Consider the following 27,691-nt stretch of genomic DNA (forward strand, 5'->3'; position numbering starts at 1 on the left):
GGTCGTGCGCGGCAGCCCAGCCCAATTATTTTCTCCTCTTCTTTTTTCTTTTAATTTTAATTTTTTATTTAAGAGATTGGATGACAATCTGACAATTGATGTTGATGACGTGGCTGCATTAAAAAAAATGAAATTGAGGCAGACTTCTAATGTCACTATTACAATAAGACACGATAAAATGTGGAGGATCATCCCACCACACCAAATTAGAACAAGACGTATCATGATTTGTCAATGCATCAGCTATTTTATTTCATTCCAGAAAAATATGAGAAGTTCGTAAATTCATATGAGAGATTTTGTATAAGCAATTCAACCAACGAACTCGAAGAGACCAAGGGACAAGAGAAGGTGTACAGATATAATCAAGTACTAGAGATGAATCAACCTCCAACCAAATATGTTTCCAATCTCGAACCCAAGCAAACTCAACGGCTTTTATGATAGCCATTATCTCCGCTGCAATCGATCTACGAATCTCAAGATTTGAGGCAAAAGCTCCAAGAAATGTACCTTTATAATCCTGGTAAATAGCACCATAGCCACCAACTCCCTCTTCATGTTTCCATGATCCATCAGACCATCAGAATTAATTTTCACCCAACCAATAGAGGGTGGGAGCCAATTAACTTCAACTACTCTGGAGGCACGACGAGGTGACATGGTGATTGGAGCGCTTCATACCAAGAAGTCTTCTTTTATTAGCAAAAACCTATATAGATTATTACTAAAAAGGAAAGAAAATTATTCAAACATAATATAAGACAAGGCTAATGATATTGTTTGGTGGCATGATTGAAGCAACTTGTGCTATATATACACATCATGCGCAAGCTGAATTTGACCATCCAACCTCCAAGGTTTTAAGTCAGACGGTCCGGAATCATCTGATCAAAACACACTGAGAGGTGCGAGCAGTATACACCCAAGACCCCCAATTTTAAGAGTCGGTTATTTTGTACTTTCCAAGCCGCTTCCCTCCACAAATATTACTGTCGAACCACAGTTTGTATCATAGAGCAGGAGAATGTTGTAAGACAATGAACATAGAGCTGTTGACTTTTCGGATTTCTCGAAGGTAAAAAATCTTCATTGTCAAACAAACACTCTCGTAAGTCCAATTTTCTTCGTAGCAAATTAACGCCATGCTGTTCTTCTTCTTCTGCTACCTCTATCTTGGATTAGTACCAATTAGCTTTCCTAGTTGTGGCCTCTTCCTTGTTAGTGGCCAAGAAACCCCACGTACAGAGTTGGGGGGGTTTTTTTCATCATGTCCATTGAACATTGAGGCTCTCAGAGAATTAATCTTCGAAGGTGCTCCGAAAGTTCTTGATGTCCAGACTGAGTGCCAGTACATCCTCGAAGGAATCCGATTGCTTCGATCGGATTATCTCCGATCCACCGGGTACTTTTCCCCACCTTCCTATACCATAATCTCATGCTGGGATGCATACCAAGCCTTGATCAGCGAGTCGATACCGGATTTAAAAATTGGATCCACTTGTGGGTTTAAGCCCGCTCTGCTGTCAGAGACTTGTATGAATATCACAACTCGGTCTGAATTTGAAAGTTTGATTCCCAAATCAGAATTGCAGGTAATTGAGGGTGCTTGTAGCCAGTCTCTAGATGATTATTCCCCTTGTTTTTTGTGTAGGCGCATTTTGTCGAGTCTGAATATGTCTCATTTTGGTAGAGGGTATGATGGGAATGTAGCAGATTGCAATGGATATCCATATATTTATGCTGCAGCTTTAGGTAATAGGAAGGGACCAATAAATTTGAGTACAGCCAAGTGTTTGTTCTCACTAAACTTCAATTCTTTTGATAGAAAGACTAAAAACAAGCACAGGGTTTTGCTTTGGGCTGTGTTGATAGGAAGTGTGTGTGGATTCACTGTGGCATTTTTGGTGGTTTGGGTTCTTTGGGGGAGGCATAGGAGAAGGAATAAGAAGATGAAGGATCAAAGTGAGACGTCGGGGTTTGTTTCCGCCACGGAAATTATAGGTGAGAATACCAGCTTGGCTAGGTTCCCATTTGAGGAACTTAAAAAGGCCACCGATAATTTCGCCAGGGAGAACATAATTGGGATTGGAGGCTATGGAAATGTGTACAAGGGTACATTGGCAGATGGGTCTGAAGTAGCTTTGAAAAGGTTCAAGAACTTGTCTGCTGCCGGAGATGTAATGTTTGCACATGAGTTGGAGGTTATTGCTAGCATTCGGCATGTGAATCTTGTCGCGGTGAGAGGCTATTGTACTATAAAAGTGCCTAGGCAAGGCCACCAAAGGATAATGGTGTGTGACTTGGTGAACAATGGAAGTCTCTACGAACATCTTTTCGATTCAAGGATGAAGAAGAAACAGCTCAGCTGGCCAATTCGTCAGAAGATTGCACTTGGAATGGCTCGCGGCTTGGCTTATTTGCACTATGGAGTGCAGCCTGCTGTAATCCACAGAGATGTCAAAGCAAGCAATGTGCTTCTAGACGAAGAATTCGAGCCAAAACTGGCTGATTTTGGTTTAGCAAAGTTCACACCAGAAGGACAGACACATATGCACACAAGGGTGGCTGGGACATTTGGGTATGTTGCACCGGAGTATGCTTTGTATGGGCAGTTATCCGAAAGAAGCGATGTCTACAGTTTTGGGATAGCGCTTCTTGAACTTTTGAGTGGAAAGAGAGCAGTTATTGAAGCTAGTGGTACCACAACTTTGCTTTTGGCAGATTGGGCTTGGTCACAAGTGAGGAAAGGCAGACCATTAGATGTTATAGACGAAAGCATTCAGAACTTAAGCTCTAAGGAAGTAATGGAAAACTATGTAATGGTTGCAGTTCTTTCTGCTCATCCGGAATCACATGCGAGGCCAACAATGGACCAAATTGTCAAGATATTGGAAAGGGATTTTCAAGTTCCCTCAAACATGGACGCCCCTATTCATAAAATCGATCAGTCGGCAAGCTCTAGTGGTTCGAGTTACATTTCAAGCAATACTGGTTAGTGATCATTTAGTTGAGATGTTGGGGGCTTCCTCTGCCTCGATCATGGTTGTTTGTATGTTTCAGGTTTCAGTTTCCATTGTTGGAAAGATAAATACTAAAACAGAAGTATGTTACTAAAGGTGCAGATTTCATTGAAATTATCATAGACATTAAGCTTGTAATGGAAAGGGATTCTTATCCACGAACCAACCATTTTAATTAGTTTCATTGAACTTTATATTTAGGGTGGAACACACAATCCCCCTGAAAAATTTTCTGTACTGACATTTTTCATAGTGGAGTTCTGATTAGTAAGGGTTTTCAAATCCTATGCCAGCTCTATCGACAAGAACTTTAATGATATGAATCTTAATGCAACATGATTAGGTCTTCACTTTTGAAGTCTGTTGGTATATTGGAGACAATCATTAAGCATCGATCACCAGGTATATTAAAAATCAGGTTGCAGTTCTGGCGTTGTTAAAATAAGCTAGAGTACTATTTTCAACACTTAATGTAGGTTGATTGTCAGTTGTCTTGGACTCTTGGTTATACTAACCCTATAGTTTATGCCAACAACTCATGAATTTTGTCATATAACTTTGGGTCAAGAACAAGAAACGTTACAACTTGAAACATGTTTGCCAGTGTTGTAGTATTCCGGAAATTGGGTCAGTTCATTCAGAGTATCTGACAAATAAGTAAGAGAAAAAAGTACAATAACCTTGTATTGACAATGGTATACACGAGCTCTGTTATTTACTTCGATCAATTTTCCATCAGGCCTGAAGGCCATATGTATATAGACGAGGAGATACACAAGCTCTGTTTTTTACTTGGATCACAAGCCCAGTTAGAAGCTCCCTATAAATCTTTATCCACATGCATAACCGTCGATCAACAAAAGTATGTGTACTTTCTATGCTACAAAGGGTGTGCAAAATCTGTAAAAGGTGTGTAACATTAATCTGTTTAAAGACCATTTCTGGCTGTGGAACTATCGGCGACAAAGGGTGTGCAAAAACTGTAAAGATATCTAACAGTAATCTGTCTAAAGATCATTTCTGGCTGTGGAACTAATTATATAGCATGAGCCCTGCGGTAAACTAAAAAGGACAGGATAGCTAGTCATTGAAGTTTGTCATCACCAAGGTTCAAGTCTCTGATGATCTTCTGCTTGGTTTCTTTCATCAGTTTCATGTCTAGCCCTTTTTTGGTTCTGAAGCGAGACCTAAAAGATCATATTATTCTGGTACTTGGTCAGAAAAAGGGTCATTGACGGTGACTTTGAAGTTCTTGATGCATGCCACTTCTTTAAAAGTGACAACAGACTCCGAATGTCCTCTGCGTGATCAGGAGTCCCGTCCTCTGCAACTCCTCATCCAAAAGTTCAGCGAGCTCTCCATGGAGTCTATGTTCCACTAGCTTCTGCACTAGCCAAAGACGGAAGAAATTATTTAAACCAACAAGATCATTCGGATGAAAATACAATAACATCAAGATCGATGATCTCACATAAAACTTTGCTTCATTCTTCAATTTGTGCTACTATACTTTCTGTAACTACATAGCTACTAACTCACTACGGAACCCGAATTTTGCTTAGTAAGAGGACAGATATAACATAAAAGGATTAGAACCAAAAGAAAAAATGATCCCTCGGTGGTGTTCATTATCGGTCACCATGTATGATCATTAAAGAAAAAAGTTGCAGTTGCACATTAATAAAGGAATAAACGTACCCCTCTGTTACTGCCACCATGCATTTATACAAAGAAACCACTGCTGTAGAAGAATGACCGATCACTATTAATGTATCAGCCTCCATGATAGAGAATGCGAACGAGGAACATACAGAGAAGATGATCGATGAGGCAGAGCAAGAGAGAGGTGAGAGCAGGATTAGGGTTAACGGCAAGAGGGATTTTATATGTGGTTAACTTCTATTAGGGTTAAGTTACTAGCAGTAGCAAATATCATGAAATTAAGTTTCGAGATATCTTTCAAATTTGAAACAAAAACGGATGTCATGGGATTAAATCAAGGTTTTGAGATAATCAGGGATTGTTTTAGGGAATCAGAAATTGAGAGAAAATTGCTGTGTGTTTCTCATTAATAATAGAGGCCTCTCTATATAGAGGATTACAAGACATAAAGTCTGAATTGTACAAGGAAAGGTAATCATACAATGAATGGATATCTCTAAGATATTCTCCGAGATTCTCTCTAATTAAAACCATATTACCACTAGGTTAAGTAACCTAGAGTTTGGGTCAGACACACAAATAGAGATTTACTTGAACACTCTCCCTTGTGCGGCCCAAACGTGGTGCTCCTTTTGTTGCCTCATAAAAAATCTTGCCTAGTAACAAAAACCCAGAGGGACAAAAATAACCTCGGTCGAAGGGGAAAAAGAGCACAACACACCTTTCACGTTTCGAGACCATATATGTAGACACCTCCCCCTGACGTCTGCATCTCCCCCTGATGACTACTGCCATTAGAGTTCGGATAACTTCCCATATGATGCTACAAACATATTTCTCGAAAGTGGAATTTAGGCAATAACTTAGTGAGCAAGTCTGCCATACTGTCCTCAGATCGAACCTAGTTCACTTTGATCTTAAGGAGAGTTTGTTATTGCTGATATACTTAGTGTTGTCGCTTTTGATGTAGCATTTGCTTCATTTGTTCAAAGTAAGCAGCATTATCCTAAATGCTCGTAGGCTCATCTGTGGTAGACTTCAAACCACAATTATTCGAACATGCGTAATTATGGATCCAATCCATATACATTCACAAACCACTTCGTGAAGAGCAAGAATCTCTGCATTATTCGAAGATATAGCGACTAAGGTATGTTCTGTAGACCTCCAAGATATCAAGGTCTTTTTCCATGGTGAACACTTAACCAGTTTGGGAATGACCTTTGTATAGGTCAGAGAGATACCCAACATCAGCAAAACCTTCCAAAACACTTATGTCTTTTTGGGATGGGGATAGTGGACGCAGACCAGTGTTGGCGACGTTCCTGGTGTGTGATGGGTCTGAATCCATCATCTCTCTGTAGGGATAGAACGAGCTCATATCAATCGTACATCTCAAGTACCGAAAGATATCTTTTACACCAATCAAATGGCGTCGCGTTGGAGCACAGCTATACCTAGCTAACAAGTTCACAACATATGAGATGTCCGGTCTTGTGCATTGGGGTAAGTACAATAATGCGCCTATTGTACTCATGTAAGACACTGCTGCCTCTAGCACATCTTCGTCATCATCCTTCAGATGAAGAGTATCATTTTCAGGATCAAGACTACGAATGATCATGGGGGTGCTTGAAGGCTTGACCTTGTCAAAATGCCTAAGCATCTATCAACACGATGCTCAAGTTCCAAACCGAGACACAATCGTGTTCTCCCAAAATCCTTCATCTCAAACTAGGATTTTAAGTGTTCAGCAATTTCCCTTAACTCTTTAAGGGCTTCCAATGAAGATCATGTCCAACATGAACCGCTATAGAATCCGAAATTTGTTATGGAAACGCGAGGGCATATCCCTTCCCAATCAAGTAGTCACTTTAGTGAGCATTTCAACCTCTTTGTAAACGCACTCTGTGGTCTAGAGCAACTTGACTTGGGTAAATGAAGTTCACCATGAACCTTCATGTATATTCTGTGTCTAGATCCCTATAGAGATACGTAGTGACCACATTTGTAAGCTGCATGTTCAGTTATTCAGAAACTACCAAACTGACAAGGTAGTGGAGTGCAATGACATCCATTACGAGAGAATATGTCTCATCGTAGTCGATTCCAGGGAATTTTATGAGAAGCCTTGCGCCATGAGGCGAGATTACTATCTCTTTTTCTCACTACGCTTTCTAACGAAGACCCATTAGTCAACAGGTTTTATGTTAGGAGGTGTTGGCATTACTAGCTCGAAAACTTTCCTCTTCGTTAGAGAATCCATCTTAACCTGGATCGCATCTTTCCATTTAGGCCAAATCTCTCTACGTTGACATTCATTCATCAACGGAGCGTGGTTCGATATCATCGGACTCAACAAACTCATGCGCAACTACATCAACAATTATGATGGAATTTCTATCCCACATCTCATGTACACTAGTGTAATTTTCATAGAGGTCTATATTCTCAGAAATAGGTTCTAACGTTGAGGCGTCCCCCAACGATAACCCTAACCCAGAAGATTCTCATGAGACGGATTTTGAGTCTTGATGATCAAATGATTGAAATGTGCCAAAGTATCCTTCGAACTCACAGGCCTCCCACGCATCCTAGCTGGGGCCATGGCCTATAACGCCAGAGTGCCACTTCGTTTGGCATTGGCTCCATGCCTACCTCCGTAGGGTGGCGCTACGTCCTCTCGTAGGGATGTCCTTCCTTGTAGGCATGTTTGCAGCATATTTGTGTAATCTCGTCACTTTAGTAGGGATCGAGATGAGACATAGTGGGGACAGACCACGATAATTCCTGTTGTTCCTGATGAACATCTGTGTTCTTTGATGCGCCTGAAAGCAAGCGCACAATTTAACCCTGAAAATATCGTTAGTAGTAAAAGCAAATAGGGATCGTTCTATTCCGGGGATTGAGGGTACACCTGTCATTGTGAAACAAATAAAGAAAAGTATTATTTACAAAAATAAAATAAATAATATAAATATATACAATTGTATAAACAAATAAAGAATTAAAATAATAAAGTATTATTTACAAAAATAAAATAAAGAATAGAAATATATACAAGTAACAAAATAAAAAGGGGGGGGGGTTTAAGAATTATAGAATTGAAAATTAAGATAAATAAAATAAAGAAAATGTAAAAACATATATACAAGGGTGGATCGCAAGGAACAAAGATCAAAACCACATCCATATGCAAGAAATCCAATTACAATTCCTATAGTTGATTTTAAATGTCATGAGAGAGGAGTTGATCATGTGAAACATTCGAAAGCAAATGATTTCCCATATTTTACTTTTCAATGCTAATTAACCTAAGCGAAAACACCTAGATTAATCCTATCAAACATGCAATCAAGCCCTAGAAAGCTAGTCAATCATGACATGTTCAACGCATTAGACATAGAAAAAGGCTATCAACTCAAGTGTACAACTTAGTATGGAAAAGTCCACCTAATTGCAATCCTCTTTAATTAAATTCGGTCTTTGCACAAAACCTTTACTACTTTGATTCAAGTTTACACAAAACGAAAAGTCGATTTCATGTTCTTAAACCTAGCACCAATTATATCAAAACCCTAAGTGTTTGCAACCACATAAGATTAAAATACAAAAGTTTTCTATCATGCAAATTTAATTAAACAAACCCACATAAGCAACATAAAAATCAACATATAGAAATCACAACTTTATCTCAAAACATATAAACGGGCTTTAAACTTTGCCCTTAACATTATTTGTTAATTAGAATTCATAGTTCTACAAATCTAAACAAAGAAAACCAAAAGAAATTACAAGGAAAAAGATAGAATTACACCATGAAGGGAGTGGATGATGAAGAGCTTGAGACGTTGATCTTGAATCTTTAAAGCAAGACTTCACTATCACGGCACAAGGTGGATGATGACGGCTAGGAGGCTTCATGGCTTCTTCTTCTTTTCTTCTCTTTGCTTAAAAATGCAGAAACTTAAAACTAGAGGATGGAGAGAAAAATGGAAAGGAAATGGAGAGACAAAGAAGATGAGATGGATGAAGGAAGATTTGGGAAAATGGAAAGGAAATGGTGAGACAAGGAGATGAAATGGATGAAGGAATTTTTGTTAGAATGAGAGGAGAAGGTGTTTATATAGGGAATAAAAAAGAAGAGTGAAATGATGAGAGGAAGAAAAATAATAAAAGTGGATCTAAGTTCACTTGTAAAATATGGAAAAGATAGAGAAATGATGAAATGAAAGCAAAGCATGAAGGTGCAGCAACATGGAAGTGATGATGATCTATTAAAGAGATTGTAGAAGAAAAATATATCCAAGGAAAAAGAGAAAAGCATCTAGCTTTCTTCATGTGGGTAGGAAACATGAACATGTGGATATTGAGCTGTTTTTAGGTCAGTTTTTGCCCCTTTATTCCTTCAATTATTTCTCCAACAAGACTTCAGAATGAGCCTTGGACTTCTTCATAAAAAATGTTCCACTATGAGTGTAGATCATCCTGACAAATTTTCAGAGCTTTATTCCATGTGGTTGGGCCGAAAATGCTGCTGGACCTCTTACAGGTCCAGTTTTCCGGTTTTGCTTCTGTAGAAAATTGGGCTGATTGTTTGAAGGCCTTCCACTCATATTTTTCTCTTGCACTCTTCATAAATTGATGCGCCTAAAGCAAGCGCATAATTTAACCCTGAAATATCGTTAGTAGTATAAGCAAATAGGGATCGTTCTATTCCGGGGATTGAGGGTACACTTGTCATTGTTAAACAATTAAACAATTAAAATTAAAACAAAGTATAATATTCACAAATATATTCACAACTATAAACATTATTTACGAAAAAAGGGAGGATTTTGTTTTTGGATTTTCGAAAATAAAACTAAGTTAACAAAATAATTAAAATGCAAAAACATAAAAATACAAATGGAGTGAGAGAACAAAGATCAAAAACCGAAACATATGATTAAAATTGATTCAAACCCTAATATGTTCATCTAAGTCATGAGAGAGGAGTTGATCATGTGAAACATTCGAAAGCAAATGAATTCCCATTTTTTACTTTTCAATGCTAATTAACCTAAGCGAAAGCACCTAAATTAATCCTATCAAACATGCAATCAAACCCTAGAAAGCTAGTCAATCATGTCATGTTTAACGCATTACACATAGTGAAAGGCTATCAACTCAAGTGTACAACTTAGTATGGAAAAGTCCACCTAATTGCAATTCTCTTTAATTAAATTCGGTTTTTGCACAAAACCTTTACTACTTTGATTCAAGTTTACACAAAACGAAAAGTCGATTTCATGTTCTTAAACCTAGCACCATTCATATCAAAACCCTAAGTGTTTGCAACCACATAAGATTAAAATACAAAAGTTATCTATAACGCAAATTTAATTAAACAAACCCACATAAGCAACCTTCGAATCACAATAATATGAAACTGAAAATTCTCAATTAATCATAAAATTCCAGAAATTAATATTCATTCAAACACATATGTCAACTAGAACAAAACCAACGAAATCAAAGCAAAAGTTACAAAGGAGAATCGGATTACACCGTGAGATGGAGATGAGATGAACGAATTGAGGATGTGGTCTCTTGAATCTCGAAAGCAAGCTTCAAGGATGGTGATGGAGGATGATGCTCACGGCAATTCTTCTTCTCCCTTGGCCTTGCTTGAAATGTTGAATGCACTAGAGGATGGAGAGAAAATGGAAAGGAAATGGAGAGACAAAGAAGATGGAATGGATGAAGGAATTTAGAGGGAAAATGGAAAGGAAATGGAGAGACAAAGAAGATGAGATGGATGAAGGAATGTTTGTTAGAATGAGAGTAGAAGGTGTTTATATAGGGAATAAAAAAGAAGAGTGAAATGATGAGAGGAAGAAAAATAATAAAAGTGGATCTAAGTTCACTTGTAAAATATGGAAAAGATAGAGAAATGATGAAATGAAAGCAAAGCATGAAGGTGCAGCAACATGGAAGTGATGATGATCTATTAAAGAGATTGTAGAAGAAAAATATATCCAAGGAAAAAGAGAAAAGCATCTAGCTTTCTTCATGTGGGTAGGAAACATGAACATGTGGATATTGAGCTGTTTTTAGGTCAGTTTTTGCCCCTTTATTCCTTCAATTATTTCTCCAACAAGACTTCAGAATGAGCCTTGGACTTCTTCATAAAAAATGTTCCACTATGAGTGTAGATCATCCTGACAAATTTTCAGAGCTTTATTCCATGTGGTTGGGCCGAAAATGCTGCTGGACCTCTTACAGGTCCAGTTTTCCGGTTTTGCTTCTGTAGAAAATTGGGCTGATTGTTTGAAGGCCTTCCACTCATATTTTTCTCTTGCACTCTTCATAAGAAATGATCCTTTGGGTGTCTAGAATGGATCTGGAAGGTTTCAGCTCATTTGAAGTTCATTTGGTCAGGCGGTCGCTCCTTCTTCTTTGCTTGGCTTGGTTTCTCCTAGCCGGAGTAGGAATATGTGTAAAATTGATCTTTTAGTACATTTCCATTTTTCTCCATCATTTCCAGGTAATTATGGACCTAACACTCATTTCACCTTCATCTACTCCAATGTACCTAAAAATAGAAATTGAAATAAAAATCGATTCAGTTAAGGAATTAACTAAGCAAAATGTGAGGAATTAACTATTAAAATATCACATTAAAATGCTCCTATCATTCTTATCTCCCCCTAACAATGGGAAGACTGTCTCATCAAAGTGGCATCCGCAAATCTAGCGGTAAGGAGATCACCTAGCAAGGGCATGAAGTGGCGGACGATTGTTGGAGTCTGAAATCCAACTGAGTTGCCCATTCGTCTGTAAAGACCCATCATAGAGCGCTGTGGCGGCGCAATGGGCACATAAAGGGCTCACTCAAATGTGCGTAAGTGCAAAATACTTATATCCAGTTACTAGCTGTAACGCAGATATACATTGAGTGGCTGTAGGTCGTAGACTAATTAGCATAGTTGCATGTGATATTGCATCACCCCAAGCGGATATAAGAAGATTGGTGCGCATTACCAATGTCCGGGCTACCATCGTAGTCTTTTCCGGAGACCATTTGGGTGTGTTCATGGGAATATGGTGTCCAACATCATTCCCAATGCAATAACCATCGAAAGTCTTCGATGTAAACTATCTAGCAATGTCAAATCCAATTGACTGAATAGGATGATCCGGGGAGTGAGCCCGTTGTCATATGGTATGTGCTAGGAGTGTAGCATAAGCAGCATTACAAGTGGACAATGGCACAACACGTAACCAACGTGTTTGTGTGTCAACCAACATCATGAGATATTTAAACATTTGCAAGTTGGTTGAATCAGTCCACAGAATCCCCACGGATTCTATGTAAGAACAAAATGAGTATTTTCATATCCTTTGCATAGGATGGTCTCAGTCCTAATTTTTCTAAGGAACGACTTTTGTAAAATGAGCTAGAGGGTTTAGAAGCAACCAATGAGAATTTTGGTTAGGCCTGAGAGTCTGAAATGCTGTTTGAAGCAAGTTGGTGATTGCAGCATCACCTGGGGCGCCATCACCATGATGGACGTTATCCATGGTGTCATGAATCATATCCAGGATTCCATCGGCCTTGAGATGCTAGCGGACATCACGAACCCACCTGTGATATCCAGAGCCAGTTGATCCCAATGGAGCAAAGTTCAATTTGTTCAGGTTACTCATCCTGAAAGTGAACAAGAAATTAGGGTTAGTTTCGGAGCGAAATAGGCTACCACGAAAACATATAAAATTTCTGAGCGTAATCACTTCCAAGAAATTAGGAATTTTCGAGCGTAGTCGCTTCCAATAAATTCGATTCCAAGAGATATTAGATTAGATCGAAACAATGACGTAAGTGGTCGATCATAAATTCTCTACAAACTCTAAGTTTGGAGATCTCAATAAGCTCTAAGCTTGGAGTGAGCACGAACCCCCACAGTTCGGCTTAATTTGGTCTCCCCTATGATGAAGAAAGGGGGGTAGAAGAAGAGTGGTTGTAAGTCCCCAAAAAAGAAAAGAAATTAAATGTAAAAACTCTAAAAAGGGGAACTTTTCGAGAAAAAAAAAATCTCAAAATAGGTCACCGGAAAAGTTGGTCAAAAAAATCGCCGGAAAAGTGGTTGACCAGCGTTGACCGAATGTTGACGTGGCACTGGTACTGATGCTGTTGCTGACGTGGCAGTGGGGTCCGGTTGCTGACGTGGCGATGAGGTCCAGCTGATGACGTGACAGTGGGTCCAGATGCTGACGTGGCGGTTGCTGAATTGGCAGGCTGATGTCAGTGGGCTGGGCTTTGACTTCTTCCTTTTGGCCTGGGCTGCTTCTTTCTTCTTCTTTTCTTTTTCTTTTCTTTTCTGCCGGTTTTTTTGCTGGATGAACAGGTGGCCAGTTCAGCAAGTTTTTGGCCGGTTTTTGGACTTTTTATTCTGGTTCCTGAATATTCAGATCAAGAGGGTTCTGCTACCAAAATTTTGTGGAAATTGGAGGTCCGGAAGATGGTGAACCGGTGGAATATTTGCTGCGAGTTGTATGGAGCTTTCGGTGGCCGGTTCGGTAGGTTTCTGGCCGGTTCTTCGGGTGGCCCCTCCGGTTCTGGACTCTTGGGATCGAGTGCTTCAACGTGTGAGGTGGAGGCAGAAAAGGCTTCAAGATTTTGCATTCGGATTCAAGGTTTTTAGCTTCTTGAATCAAGGTTTGGCTATTTGTTTCAGGGTTAGGGCTTCGCGCTGATAACGTGTTTTAGGAAATCAGAAATTGAGAGAAAATTGTTGACTTATATAGAGGATTACAAGGCATAGAGTCTGAATTGTATAAGGAAAGGTAATCATACAATGAATGAATATCTCTAAGATATTCTCTCTAATTAAAACCCTATTACCACTAGGTCAAATAACCTAGAGTTTGAGTCAGACATACAAATAGAGATTTACTTGAACACTTATTGTTAAATTACTCCTTTTTATTTTCTAATAAATAATGTTAAATTATTCCTAACTTTCTTTTGTGTGCCAATTTATCATGAGATACTAAGGCATTTTACTTTTGATAAATGTGCTATATTTTCTATTTTATCTCTTAAGTAACTCATATGGAGTGAAAAATATGAAATACATTGAGATGGTGAGGTGAGTTGCATAAAATTATCTAAAAAACTATAGTCAAAATTAATTAGCCATATGGAGTAAATCGACGGAATAGAGTAAAGTTAGGAAGTAATTTATCAAATTTAATAAGTCATAGTGGTCAATTACCAGACATCTAAAAAATTAGGAAACAGTTTGACTGTTTTGCTTAAAGTATATAAATTATCTTTATATCGTGTTGATCCACATAAAGATAAATGCAATAACATTAGAATAGGACACCAATAGCTGACCCCGTCTTGATGATTCTATCTATCCTTCTAGATGATGGAAGCATCTCACTGGTAGCGTTGGATTTAAGCTCCATTTCCATCCCATATTTTACATCACAAAGCAGAGTTCCCAACAAGAAGATATTGTTATTTTTGCCAGTCAAAGTTACATTAAGGATCTTAATCAGGATTAGTCCAGTTATTTAGGGCTTGTCCGATAACGTTTTTTAAAATGATTTTTCAAAAACCAATTTTGAAAATAAAAAAGAGAAAACAAGATTGGATTTTTGAGATCCGAAAATGTGTCCGGTAGTTTATTCCAAAAATAATTTTCAAAAACGAGAGAAGATGGCGACTAGAGATGAGAGAGAGACCTGAGAGGAAGAGAGCGACGTGAGAATATGGAAGAAGAGGACACGTTCTTTTTTTTCTTTGTTTTGGAAAATATATCTCCGTGTTTTCTAAAATATGAGAATGAAAAGGTGAAAACGTCTATTTGTCGTTTTCCTGTTTTACGAGTAAAATAAAAAATTATTTTCAAAAATTATTTTCTGCATTTTTGAAAACAGACCAACGAACGCATTTTTAAGCCATTTTCATTTTATAAAATGAAAAAAATGACTTGAAAACGTTACCGAACGCCACCTTAGTGTTTCAGTTTAGCAACTTAGCATAAATACTCCACTAGCAACATAATTAAAGGGTTAATTGATTCCATTACTTAGGACAAACGCCAAGATGTTAATTAGAATACTGAATACACCATTGAGTTGTAGTCCAACCAATTAACGTATTAATGATGCCTCTAGAAGGAATTACAGTTCATGTATCTTACAGGTGGACTGCCATAAGAGACAAACATTCCCAAGTCCCTTTTGGCAGCTCAGCTAAAAACTGTTCGTAAGTCGCTTTCAAACATATTACCAAATATCTTCATTAAATTCTAGACCAACAATTTATAGGGAAGTGCTCATAGAGCTGAGTGACAAACCCAAGACTCCCATATTCAAAAGTCAGTTAGGACCAAATCCACAAGTTACCTTAGAAGTTTCTTCCCTCCAATAACAAGTCACATTTGAAGACTCAAGACTTTCAGCATTTCCAAGCTCCCAAAAACCCAAAGTCAAAATCCCATTTCCATCTCAAACAAGCCAGAGTCTTCTTCCCCATCATCAAAACCACAAATCTTTCCATGAAGATCTCATTTCACTCTCAAATGTCTCTTTTCCAATTCCTCCTACTTGGATTAAGCTTAGGTTTTGCCAATTCCATAACCATTAACAATGAAACCTCTGCACATAGAAATCTGGTTACCAATCCTATGTGTCCATGGGACACAGATTCCCTCCAAAAACTCGTCACCCAAAACGATCTCCCATTTCCATTACAGGACATCTCCACTGAATGCCAGTACATGCTTCAAGGAATTCGTCTCCTCCGATCCGAGTATCTCCGAACAAACGGCTCCTTTTCTCTTCCTCCAAATGTCTTAGAGGCCTGCTGGGATTCATATGAACATTTAGTCCACCAATTCATTCCGGGATTCAATATCAGATTCAGTTGCGGCTACAAGACCAACTTCATTTCCGAGACTTGTATGAACATTACAAGTAGATCCGATTTTGAAAATTTGGTTCCAGCCTCCCAGTTGCAGCAAATTAAATCCTCTTGTGACCAGTCTCTGAAGACCGATTCGGCTTGTGCTTCTTGTGTGGGTAGCTTGAATAGTGTCAGATCCTCTTACTGGAAAGGATCAGATGATGGGAATGTTGAAGACTGTAAAGGGTACCTTTATATATATGCTGCAGCTTTTGCTAACAGGTTTGGACCAACTGACATAGGCACTGCAAAGTGTTTGTTCTTGCTTGATTTTAGTTCAGCTAGTCCCAAGTCCAAGAACACGAATGCAGTGATGTGGGGAATTTTGTCTGGTTGTGTCGATGGTTTTGTTGCGGCACTTGTGGTGGTTTGGTTTCTTTGGATGTGGCACAAGAAGTGGAGGAAGAAGAGGAGAGAAAACTTGGCTCGAGTCGAGGTAGTGCCAGATATGGAGAGTGGTACTAATTCGTCATCGTTGAAGTTCAGTTTTGAAGAAATTCGAAAGGCTGCAGGGAATTTCTCAAGAGAGAACATAGTTGGTATGGGTGCATATGGCAATGTCTACAAGGGGGTGTTACCAGATGGTTCTGAAGTTGCACTGAAAAGGTTCAAGAACTGTTCTGCTGCTGGAGACCAAGTTTTTGCACATGAAGTTGAGGTCATTGCTAGTGTTAGGCATGTGAACCTTGTAGCGTTACGAGGCTATTGCACCACGACGGTGCCAAGAGAAGGACATCAGAGAATAATAGCTTGTGATTTGATGAGAAATGGAAGCCTATATCAGCACCTTTTTCAACCAGGATTCAAGAAGCTAACTTGGCCTATTCGACAAAAGATTGCTCTAGGAATGGCTCGAGGGTTGGCCTATTTGCACTATGGAGTTCAGCCTGCAATAATTCACAGAGACATCAAAGCGAGCAATGTACTTCTAGACGAAGCATTTGAGGCAAAACTAGCTGATTTCGGGCTTGCAAAGTTCACGCCGGAGGGACAGACACACGTGAGCACAAGAGTAGCCGGGACACTTGGATATGTTGCTCCCGAGTATGCTTTGTATGGGCAGTTATCCGAAAGAATCGATGTGTATGGCTTTGGGGTTGTACTTCTTGAGCTTTTGAGTGGGAAGAAAGCAGTTGTGGGAGTTCTTGATGACAATAGACCTTTGTTGTTAGCAGATTGGGCATGGTCACAAGTTAGGGAAGGTGGAGCTTTGGGTGTTATTGATGAAGGGATGCCAGAGTCGGGTGTACCAGAAGTGATGGAGAAGTATGTTTTGGTTGCGGTGCTTTGCTCTCATCCTATAGCATATGCTAGGCCAACAATGGATCACATTGTGAAAATACTTGAAAATGATGCTACTCCAGTTCCTTCTATTCAAGATAGGCCTTTTTCTCTTTTAGCACAAATGGATGATACCTAGAGATCCAGAAGCTAGCTTCTTGATCAAGAACAACAAGTGTAAATATTCGATTAATTGGGGTAACGTGATCGTTTATATTCATCAATGTCTGTGGTATGAAGTTGTATTGAACTAGGCTAACATACGCTAATTCAGTAAATTCTATTTGATGGCAGGATTCCATTGTCCTTAAAACGGGCAGTAATGCCTATATTTCGAAAGTTGGTTGTGCATTTGGGATTTTTTTTCCTTGTTACTTTGGATTGATTTTTTGCTTATTAATATCCTAGGTGTATTTATAACTTTTATCAATTTTCTTTTTCTAAAGAAAAAATGCTCACAAACTTGTGAGAATTCTTTAATCACTATGGTATTCAACCAGCACATATGAATTATGTTGGGGTATTCAACCATCGCAGGCCATCATCCAATTATATTCTAATTATATGCGGAGATTATAGCATGAAAAACTCCAATATTTGATGTGAAGCCCTAGGCATCTACGTCTCCAAGTATCTCCCATAATAAAACTCAATTATAAACATGGCTCAAACCAGTCTCTACCCTTAATTTTGATTCTCAACAAATTTCTTTCCACATTTGGGAAGATTGCAAACCTACAACAGTAGTTAACTTTTTGCTAACCTGGTAATCACCCATAAGTTAACAAAACCAATCTACTCTTAATTTGTTTATTGGAATTCACTCGATTGATTTTAGCTTAGAGAATGGAAATCTCTGATCAATTGAATTGTTTCTTCCTTCGTATATCTTGAAGATCGAATCTTCTACTCAATAATGTTTTCAAAATTTATTTGTAAAAAATATTAATTGGGTTGAAAATAGGTAGAATTTATTTGAGTGATGACATGGCAAATGCCACATCATTTGGGATCCAAATTTGCCAAATTATTTTTGTTTTGGATTACAGGTTATTATACATACATCTAAAGCAGAAAGCCGGAAATCCCTGTTCATAAGGACTGTTAATTTTAGTGAACAGTAAACCGACGCTTTTGCCCTTTTTTTTGTTCTGAATTACAGTTTGCCATTTTTTTTGCATTCTGGTTGGTTTGGTTGGTTTCCACGTGGCTCTGTTTGCGTGCTCCACGAAGAGAGAGATCAAGAAGGCTCGAGAGAGCCAGACAGGTGAAGAAGGATCGAGACTCGGGAGTGTGAGGTGTGTTTCTTAGCTTTCCGCAAAGAGAGAGAAAGCGAAAGAGAGAGAAAGCACAGTCGAAACAGTCGAAGCCTCTATTGACCGTAGCCGTGGAACCCAGATAACTCTCTTCACTGTTTCACAGTATCAGGTGCATCGATCAAGCTCGCAGATACGAAGGTTGTTGGGCTGATAACGAGTTGTAAAGGTTTGGTTTACAGAGTTTATGTGCCGGATTTGATATACAATTTGGGATTTTGAATGATCGATTTGATGTAGTATTTCAGATTTTGATCATAGATCGCCGGCATGGGAAGAAGAAGAGGAGAGATTCAAGATTTTGGTGGCCTTTTGGAGCAAGGTTTCGGTTTGTTTCGGAAGGTTTGGGAGGAAGCTTTCAATAGGTATGTCTTTGATTTTTTTTTTTTTTCAGTCGTGGAAAATTGTGGTTTTCAGTGAGGTTTTTGTGTTTGAATTTTATGTATTTGTATATTAAAATGTGAATGAAGGTGATTTCGGTTTAAGCTTTGGTTTGAATGGAGATGAGAGTGATGATGGTTTTGTTATTGTGTTTGATTGAACCGAAAAAGGGTAGCTGCCAATAGTAGAGGTTGTTTTTAAACCAACAACACTCTGCTCTCCATTGTCTCTGCTTATGCATCATTAGAAACTTGATGTGCGAAGTACTAAAGCTCCCAACCAAAGACTTTTTTCTTTTTCTTTCTTTCTTTTTTCTAAAACCTTCAAAACAACATACCAATTATTTCAGACCAAAATTCATGACTGAAATGTTATGTTAACTTGCACAATATTCATATAAAACAGAAGAGAAAATATAACCTCTGACATTGCTGAAATTGTATCATAAGTACTCAACAACCAAGATATCAACCTTAGCACAAATAGATGCATGTTTCTTTCCAACAGAGGCAGCCTTTTTCTCCAGAGCATCCACCTTTCCCAACACCTGTAATATCATATCATAAACAGTCAAGTAGGGGCAATTGAAATTAACTATACATATCACTCAAGATGTAGAAACAATCGGAAAACTAATTTGAGAAACATAAATCAAAACTGCATTCAAAAGTCAAAAATTGAAACATCAAAATACATACATAACTCATATCTGTACTACAGTTATAAGATGTGGTAATGTGGTATACTAATCACTTTGACTAATTTTTGTTTATCATGAGTCTTTAAGATTCCTGATTTACATAAACAGAGATTGCCCATGATTTTCTTAGGTAGCTGTTCATAATTTCCATCCCCGAGAGTTACTTCAATAAGAGATTGAGCAAAGGGTGAAGATACTTTTAATTGGAAAAGTTATCCGAATAAGTCCTCAACATAACTAATATTTCCTGTAACTTTAAGGCACCACACTACTACCTGATTCTTCTTTAAAAGAGTCGTCCATGCGCTGCCAGTTGTATGATACTAATGAAACTAATGAAAATGAAGCATACAAAAGTTTTGGAAATTGAAGTAAAGATCTAATCTAAGAGGGAGTGCAAGGAGTCTGCAAGGAAGTTCAGGCAAAATTCAGTTGGTAGTGTTGTTCAGTTGGATGCAAAATTGTACTCAAGGACTCCCAACTGAACTTTGGTTGAACTTCCCTGGAAACTTCATGAATTTCTACTGGACTCCAAATAATGTGCACATTACGCAGAAATTTGTTCTTCCGTGAGCCACAACCAAAACAAAACCATTATTAAAAGTGAAGTGTGTTTTTGGTTTTAATGTATTAGTGAAAATAATGATAAAATTGATAGTAACATAGAGTGATTGGTTGTTATGGTCATACATATAATGAGTGCCCTTTTTTTTTTCTTTCAATATTCCTGTAATATTTTCATTCAATTGATGTAGTTGTGTTTCATTATTTTCATATAAGTAACATCTGCTCTTTTCATCATAAACCAAAGATCTATATTGTTGGTTATTGATTGTCTGTATTGTTCTTTGAAATTAGGTTGCAGAAAACAAAAGAAGTGTTGCTGGGTTTCGGGTTTCAGTGATTGATTTGGAGTGGTTGAAGGTAAGGTTTTGATTTTCAATTGTTAACTGTATGTAATATTGAAAATAATGATAAAATTGATAGTAATATAGAGCGATTGGTTGTTATGGATATGAGTAGGGATTGAAGGTTTGAAGGTCGTGTTTTTGTTTTTGTTTCGGCTGGGTTACACATATAATCAGTGCCGTTTTTTTTGGTTCAATATTGCTGTAATTTTTTCATTCAATTGATGTAGTTGTGCTTTATTATTTTCATATAACTAAGATTCTGAATAAAGCCAATGGTCTATATTGTTGGTTATTGATTGTTTGTATTGTTTTTTGAAATTGGGTTGCAGAAAACAGAAGAAGTGTTGCTGGGTTTGGGATTTCAGTGATTGAAGGTAAGTTTTTGATTTTCGGTCTGTACCAGAGTGATTGACATCCAAGAAGTGTTTGAATAGTTGGATATTGGATTTGTTAAACAAGACTCAATTAGATTGTGCAGACTCCTTGCACTCCCTCTTAGATTAGATATTTACTTCAATTTCCAAAACTTTTGTCTGCTTCACTTTCAGTTTCATTAGTATCATATTAACTCCTGCAGCAAAGCGCGGGAAACTGTATCTAGTATTTACTATCTTCTAATTCTCAGTTAACTGTTCATCGGCTTATGAACAGTGCCAGCGCGAGCCCAGCCGGTCGTGGCTGAAAAGACTATTTTGTCCCTGTGTCAGCTCTCTCTTGCCCGACACCTGTTTGCCTGCTCTGATCCCCGTGTCTTTCTTCTTCGCTTCACAGAGAGGGAGAGAGTGGAGGGAATTCATTTTCTTGGACCACCAACCCTCGGTGTGTGTTTTTCTTGCTTCGACACCTGGGGTGGTTCTCAGTATCGTGTCTATAATACCTCGCTCCACTGAGAGGTAAATAGTGTTGAGGATTGTGCAATCGGTGTTTTATTTGCATTTGAGGATTTTTGGCAAGATTACTTGCAACCGATTTGCGGGTAATTTTAGTTCTGATGTTGCATGTCATGGTTGTGTCTGTGTTTCTTCGATTCAAGGTTTCTTTGTTGGCTGTTTTTTGGATTTACAGTTCGTCAAATTTGATTTGTGTTGAAAGAGTGGGTTTTGGTGATGAGTTAAATTTTGGGTTTCACGTAATCTGTTTTCTCAAGCTGATAGACACGATGTTTTCCTTTTTTTTCTCTTTGTTCTTGGCTGTGCTTTGTGTTTCTGTTGTTGATAGAGTGAAAGAGAGGGAGAGAATTCCAAAGAACATGTTCTGCATGTTCTCCGTGTGTGTGTTTTTGTGTTTTCCGATAATAGTAATAATCAAGAAACACGGAGAATGAAAGAATTTGTGGTTCTTTTTGAAAGAATTTTGATTTGGGGTTTTGGTGATGTCAGGTGTTTCTGGGTTATTGGCTTAACCTTGAGGTGGAGGTGTGTTGAGAAAGGCAGGAGAGCTGCTGAGGTGTGGCTTCAAACATCCAATTCCAGAGTTATTGTTCATGCTTGGAGACATAGATTGCTTCTACGTTCAAGGTTCCTTAATTCTCCTCTCTCAATTTTGTCCATTGTAATTGTAAATTGTTCCTATTTAATGTTAAACTGTGATTGGTTTTGTATGCAGGTTTCATATGCTACTGTTGTAAGAAATTGGTCTCCAAGGTCTGAAGAGAAGGAGAAGGTTGAATCTGTAAATCAAGGTAAATGGAAGAGAATACATGTTAAGGAATTTTTGAAATCATGCTCAACTTTAAATTTTTAGAAACTTTTTGAAAAGGTTTTTTTTTTTTTTTTCCTGAGATCTGTAGAGGATGAATTTTTTTGAAGTTGTAACCTTTGAACATTTTAGTTCAATTTTAAAGCCATAGCCCGAGAGTAGAGTAGAAAATTGATATGAGGTGGTCTGCTGGTGTGAGATGATATGCTGTTGAGGAACTCTTCTTATGCTTGAAAGATGGTTTATGAAACAGGGTTTTGGTTTGATTGCTCTATGGGTTTGATTTCTGCATGTCTGACGATCTCCACATGATGCCCATTCTCTCTTTATCGTAAACATTAATCAGCCTTCTTTACTTGGTGATGAATGTGTCTACATTCGGGTGTGTTTTTTTTCTGCTTTCTTTGCAGCGAAATCATTCTTTTTTTTTCTTTTTTTTTTGGGCTCTGTTTTGTCATGAAGAGAGAATGGGTAGATATGTGGATTTAATGATGATTATATGGAATTGCAAACTAGAAACCTGCTAAGTTTTCGTAATGTTACATAAACAATTTTGTTGATTGAATTCCTATAGCACTAAGTTAAATGATTAACTTATTGGAATTGGATTTACATAAGGATCCGGTTTTCAAGTTACACTCTCTAACCGGTTTCTGTTTTGCTTCTTTTCTGACCGAGTTTTGTGTATTGATTGTTTGATCATTCAGTAGAGAAGGACATATTGTATGGCAGGAGTAATATTTCATGGTGTTTGAAAGAAAAAAGTATTAGGAGTATTACTTACACAATAATGAACTTTCTATTGAAGTTAGTTTTGGTAGTTTTATGATTGGTTTGAGGATTTTATTGTTCTTTTGTTTGATTTTTGCAGATTTTATGCAAAACATTTTAGGGGTTGTTTTTGCGCCACTGTTCTGTTGTCTGTTGTTTAGTGCTATATTCATCTCTTACTCTGATTCAGGTGAGTTTTGTTAGATCAGTTGCTGATTTTAGTTGCGTGCATGATCTTTTCTTTTCTGTGTTAAGTTTATCATTTATATACACATGATAATGTCAGCTTCTTTAAATATTGGTTTTCCATTTTGTAGATTCTCGGAACAGTGTGCTGTCGAATTTGTCAAGCGTTTTGGATTCAGGTAAATGATTATTCTGTCTTTAATTGGAATTTAATTGATTATTCTGTCTTTGGTTTTTAAGTTCAAACTGTTTGACTCAGTTGTTCATAAGTTGTATCTATGTTTGTTAGTTGTTTATATTTACTTTGCTTGAAGAGAGTTATGGTACAAATTCAACTTTGGTTACAGAGAACAGAAAAGCAAATTAGGTACTGCAAAATCCTCATTAAGAAGGGAACATATCAACCAAAGCAAAAGGAGCAAACAAATCATGAGGATAAATGTTTTCATCCGTGCGTGCAAGGATAAGAAAGAGTTTGACATTTTCATTGGAATAGCATTTGAACAGTTTTATACTTTCGTTGAAATAGAAGCAGTAAGCTTTGTCTATGACATTTAACAGTTGTTTATTCTGTAAAATTTGTCTATAATCTGTTAACAAAACCTCCATCTTCAATTTGCTGTTACAATTGTTGGTACTTTTGCAGACCCAAGTAACAATAAGAAAGTATTGATAGGCTCCCTCACACTTCTGGCATATGAATTAGATATTCTTTAGTTTGTTTATGAGTTAGATATGAACAATATGTGATGCTAGATTTCCTTTGGATGGTTTTGGTTTTGGTGTTGTTTTTTTTTTTTTTTGGGGTCAAATTTGCTTGGTTTTAGTCACGAATCCATTTTTAGTTAATACTCACATGATGCTCTTCTTAAGGTGAGAAACATAGATTTCAAGAATCAGAAACAGGGAACTAATGTTATTTTGGATAGAGGATCAGCAATCTGAATATGCAGAGTTTCTATATTGCCTGTGCGCCATTTCCTAAATCACCTTAGATTATGTGTGCTGCATTATTTATAATCCCGATTTTCCATTTGTGAACTGTTGAACAATTGTTGCTGCTGCTTGCACTGTTTGTTCCTTTTGAAGATCCTGAAAAATAATCTCTTTGCATCTTTATTCTGGGTTGTCAGTGTTATTATGCAGACAGTTGACTTCTCAACTTTTATATATATATATATATATATATATATATATATATATTGATGTTTAATTATAAACTTCGAGATACAGTCTGATCCTTCTTTGTTTGGATTTTAATTTTTGAAATTTTGGTTATTATCTTTGTTTGGTATCCCATGGGATTAGTTTGATGTAGATAACAAATTTTGAGGCTGTGATCCTTTGAAAAAAAAAAATTGTTTCAGCTTTACAGGTTGGAGATAGATGTAGGCTGCGTTGAATGTTCGATGAGGTCAGATGCACTTCTTTTTTCCTTTCTGCATAGATCAGTTTAGCCTATTTTTAGCATTGCACATTGATCTGCAGTCCATTATGGTTCTAAGCAATAACAGACATGCATGATTTGTTAACAAGAAGTTGACGCAAGAAATTCTAGACCCCTCATTGCAGTTTCCAATTTATATGTTGAATAAAAGTTTTCAGCCTATTTTTATCCTCATTTGGATTGCTGTTGGTGTTCTAGCTGTTTGTTCAAATATAAATTGCTGAGATTGCCTAAAATTTTTGCTTCTATGGTCATCAGATCCCTACAATCTTTCTCACCATCTTATCTTTTCCGCAAATTTTCATATATGAATCATATAAATTGCTTTGCTTTTCTTTCGTCTCTAGAGCAATCACATCTTTATGGCTTATGACTTCATAATAAATTATATGGCATTTTCAGGTTATTAATAACCTTATTCCAGGTCTTCGATCAGAATGCTTTCTTGATTCAAAAACTAATTCCCAGTACAAAACACCTAGATTTTATACTGATCCCCAGTACAAAACACCTAGATTTTATACATACTCAGTACAAAGATCTATGGTAGCAGCTAATCATAAATAAACCATAATCCATCAAGATTTAACTTTATCTTTTATCCCTTTAAATAAAATTTTATTTTCAAATTCCATAATCATCATGTCATATCCACTTAAACATTAATAATACATGGGTCATGGGAGGAAAACTCTAACCTTTTGAAGGAGGATCGGGTTCTCTGAGATGCCTCGGTGTTTCAGATGATACCGATTTGTAATTATCTTATTGTTAGTTTTTAATTTGTAAATAATTTCTTTCCTTTTCTCCTGTGTATCCAAAATGTGAACTTTAAGTCTAAGAAGTCAGAGATTCCTTGCACTAGAAATGTGTATTTGCATTCAGAATTTCATGTGCATGTAAATCTGTTAACTATGATGAATATCTATCTTATATATTTTAGAAAGTCTCCATATTTACTACATAAGTTTGTGCTAATGGCTACAGAACTGATGCAAAAAAGTTGGAGTGGGTTCGACCTCAGACTTCCACTTCGTTGAATGAGATAGCTTGACCAACATATATGACCTTCCAAGAAGTGGATGCAAACAGACTGAAACAAATGATCAGATTTGAAAAAGTTTCTTGAGTTCAAATGTTTGCCATGAGCCCATGAGGGTCTCTAAACCGCAAGTGAAAAGTCAAGACTGCTTTATGCCAAGTTGGAATCAAATACAAGGCATATGATCATATTTTGTGGTCAAATTGTAGAAAGCTGTTACATGTTACAGTGCAAGTAGAAATAGCTGGTATACAAAACATCAGAAAAATGATTGACCAGACTATTAGATAAATGAGCAACATCAAATCTCAGTGGGAACCACAACCCAGCTGATATGTGGTGACCAACACCGACACCTCTTTTCAGCAGACAGATCAAATGTAGCTAGGTTAGCCTATAAGTAGAACAATATATATTTTTGACAAGCTGTGTCAACAGCAGTTGTATTGTATAACCTATAAGTAGAACAATATATATTTTTGACAAGCTGTGTCAACAGCAGTTGTATTGTATAACCTATAAGTAGAACAATATATATTTTTGACAAGCTGTGTCAACAGCAGTTGTATTGTATATTTGCACATTATCAGAACATTCATATTACCATAATGGTAATGTTAGCTGCAAACATAAGTCTCTAGCCATCCAAAGTTACAGATTTTGTTTGAAAACCCGCAGCAACGCGCGGGCACCTATTCTAGTGCTTCTCAATTTGATCCCATATTTGGGTGACTTTAATTTAATTAAAATAGTTGTCAATACATTCAACACCGTTGGGTCAACATTACTGGCTTTATACCTGTGTAATGGACATGTTAGTAATGAATAAACGAATAACATGAGAGTTTCCTCGTCATCTACTTCGTCAATTTTTCATATTCATGCTTTCACTGTATGTTTTTACTATAATACACATTTTAGATTATTTTTATTATGAGTTTTAATTTTAGAGGAAATGATCAATTACTCATTTTTTGGGTTAATTAACCCCATTTACCCAAACACTCTAAGAGATTGCCCATTTACACAATAATTTTTATTGTTAAACCCCACTTACCCAAAACTATAAGAGTTGGACCTGTTTTCTACATATTTTTAGACTGTTTTGCCCTGATCAATCTCTCTCTCTCTCTCTCTCTCTCTCTCTCTCTCTCTCTCTCTCTCTCTCTCTCTCTCTCTCTCTCTCTCTCTCCCTCCCTCCCTCCCTCCCTCCATCCCTCCAGCAGGTCGCCCACGACTCCGGCTCTCCCCATCTCCGCGCCGAAACTCTTCGTAGTGCTCTCCGCGGCAGGCTCGATGCCAAGCCGACTGTCCTCGTCTCTGAGAAGCTCGGCGAGGCAGGGTTGGACCTTCTGAAGGAATCGACGACCGCCAGTAGAATCGAGTACGTCTTCGATTTGCTTCTGTCTCTCTCGCCGGCGACTGATCATCACTGAAATCGCAACTTGATTGTATCTCCGGTCCCGGGCTGCAACCGGAGTCGTTGCAATCGGAGTCAAATCAGTGTGAAGGGGCAAACGGTCAACTGGAATTGTTGCAAAATGATTGGAATTGTGGGCAAAATCGTCAACCGGAGTCGAGATTATTGGGGGGCAATAATCTTCCTATTGGGGGGGCAATAATGTGTCTTAATTGTTATAAAGTCTCTATAATTGTGTTCAGTGATATTTTCCTTTTTGTTTAAAGACTGCTCCTAATGTGTTTTGGTATTTCTGATATATTATTGGGTGGCAATAATCTGTTTATTGCGGGGCAATAATATATTTGTTTTGTTATTTTTTGCAGGAATATGGGTGATCCTTTTGTTGTTAGGTGCATTTATTCTTGTTAAGAGGCCACCCGGGAGGCCTAGTGTGAAGCGTTTCAAGTGAAGTGGAGAGTGTGAAAAAAAAGCCAATTCGTTGTGGACTTAAATTCACCAAGTATTGAATTTGAATACCTGTAATTTTGTAAACTAATTTTAAACCAAACTGAGTTACTTCTGACCATCTATAAAAAAAATTATTGGGGGGCAATAAACTTTTTATGACCCCCCAATAAACCTAATTATTTTGGTTAATGAATCTAGCAGCATTTTGTTGAAATGACCTGTCAAAAATGAACCACAGTTAAGACATTATTGCGGGGCAATAATCTGTCTATTGCCTCCTAATAGACCACCCCAAAAATCATCAGTTTCTATCATTGACAGATTATTGTACTTTAATAAACTCAAAACAACATAAGACTTATCAAAACTCTAATTTCAGTGATTAATTAACCACAGTTAAGAAATTATTGGGGGGCAATAATCTGTCTATTGCCCCCCAA

At 37.5% G+C, this 27,691-nt stretch overlaps 2 protein-coding genes and 1 long non-coding RNA gene across 10 annotated transcripts; all 3 read left to right on the forward strand.

The window, feature by feature from the left end:
• Positions 1-1,024: 1,024 nt before the first annotated feature.
• On the forward strand, positions 1,025-3,205 carry LOC112193126 (probable LRR receptor-like serine/threonine-protein kinase RKF3). Its single transcript, XM_024333162.2, has one exon. It carries the CDS (start codon positions 1,146-1,148, stop codon positions 2,997-2,999), a length of 1,854 nt encoding a protein of 617 aa, XP_024188930.1. The 5' UTR covers positions 1,025-1,145; the 3' UTR covers positions 3,000-3,205.
• Positions 3,206-15,022: 11,817 nt separating this feature from the next.
• On the forward strand, positions 15,023-17,329 carry LOC112193199 (probable LRR receptor-like serine/threonine-protein kinase RKF3). The gene has a single exon (XM_024333270.2). It carries the CDS (start codon positions 15,242-15,244, stop codon positions 17,066-17,068), a length of 1,827 nt encoding a protein of 608 aa, XP_024189038.1. The 5' UTR covers positions 15,023-15,241; the 3' UTR covers positions 17,069-17,329.
• A 656-nt stretch (positions 17,330-17,985) lies between these two features.
• On the forward strand, positions 17,986-25,925 carry LOC112191742. Of its 8 annotated transcripts, none has more exons than XR_005808206.1 (11): positions 17,986-18,414; positions 18,486-18,610; positions 20,185-20,250; positions 20,567-20,611; positions 20,889-21,130; positions 21,617-21,754; positions 21,843-21,918; positions 22,807-22,896; positions 23,024-23,071; positions 23,240-24,306; positions 25,327-25,925. It is a non-coding gene; the product is annotated as an uncharacterized LOC112191742 (long non-coding RNA). The 8 variants fall into 8 exon arrangements; XR_005808207.1 differs by having other exon boundaries at positions 18,494-18,610; positions 20,863-21,130; XR_005808202.1 differs by having other exon boundaries at positions 18,494-18,610.
• Positions 25,926-27,691: the final 1,766 nt, after the last annotated feature.

Source organism: Rosa chinensis, chromosome 3, assembly GCF_002994745.2.
Source record: "Rosa chinensis cultivar Old Blush chromosome 3, RchiOBHm-V2, whole genome shotgun sequence".
NCBI classification, from domain to species: domain Eukaryota; kingdom Viridiplantae; phylum Streptophyta; class Magnoliopsida; order Rosales; family Rosaceae; genus Rosa; species Rosa chinensis.

Bases quoted from the DNA above. Each gene is read 5' to 3' on its own strand.
- LOC112193199 (XM_024333270.2), top strand. From the start codon at position 15,242: ATGAAGATCTCATTTCACTCTCAAATGTCTCTTTTCCAATTCCTCCTA.
- LOC112193126 (XM_024333162.2), top strand. From the start codon at position 1,146: ATGCTGTTCTTCTTCTTCTGCTACCTCTATCTTGGATTAGTACCAATT.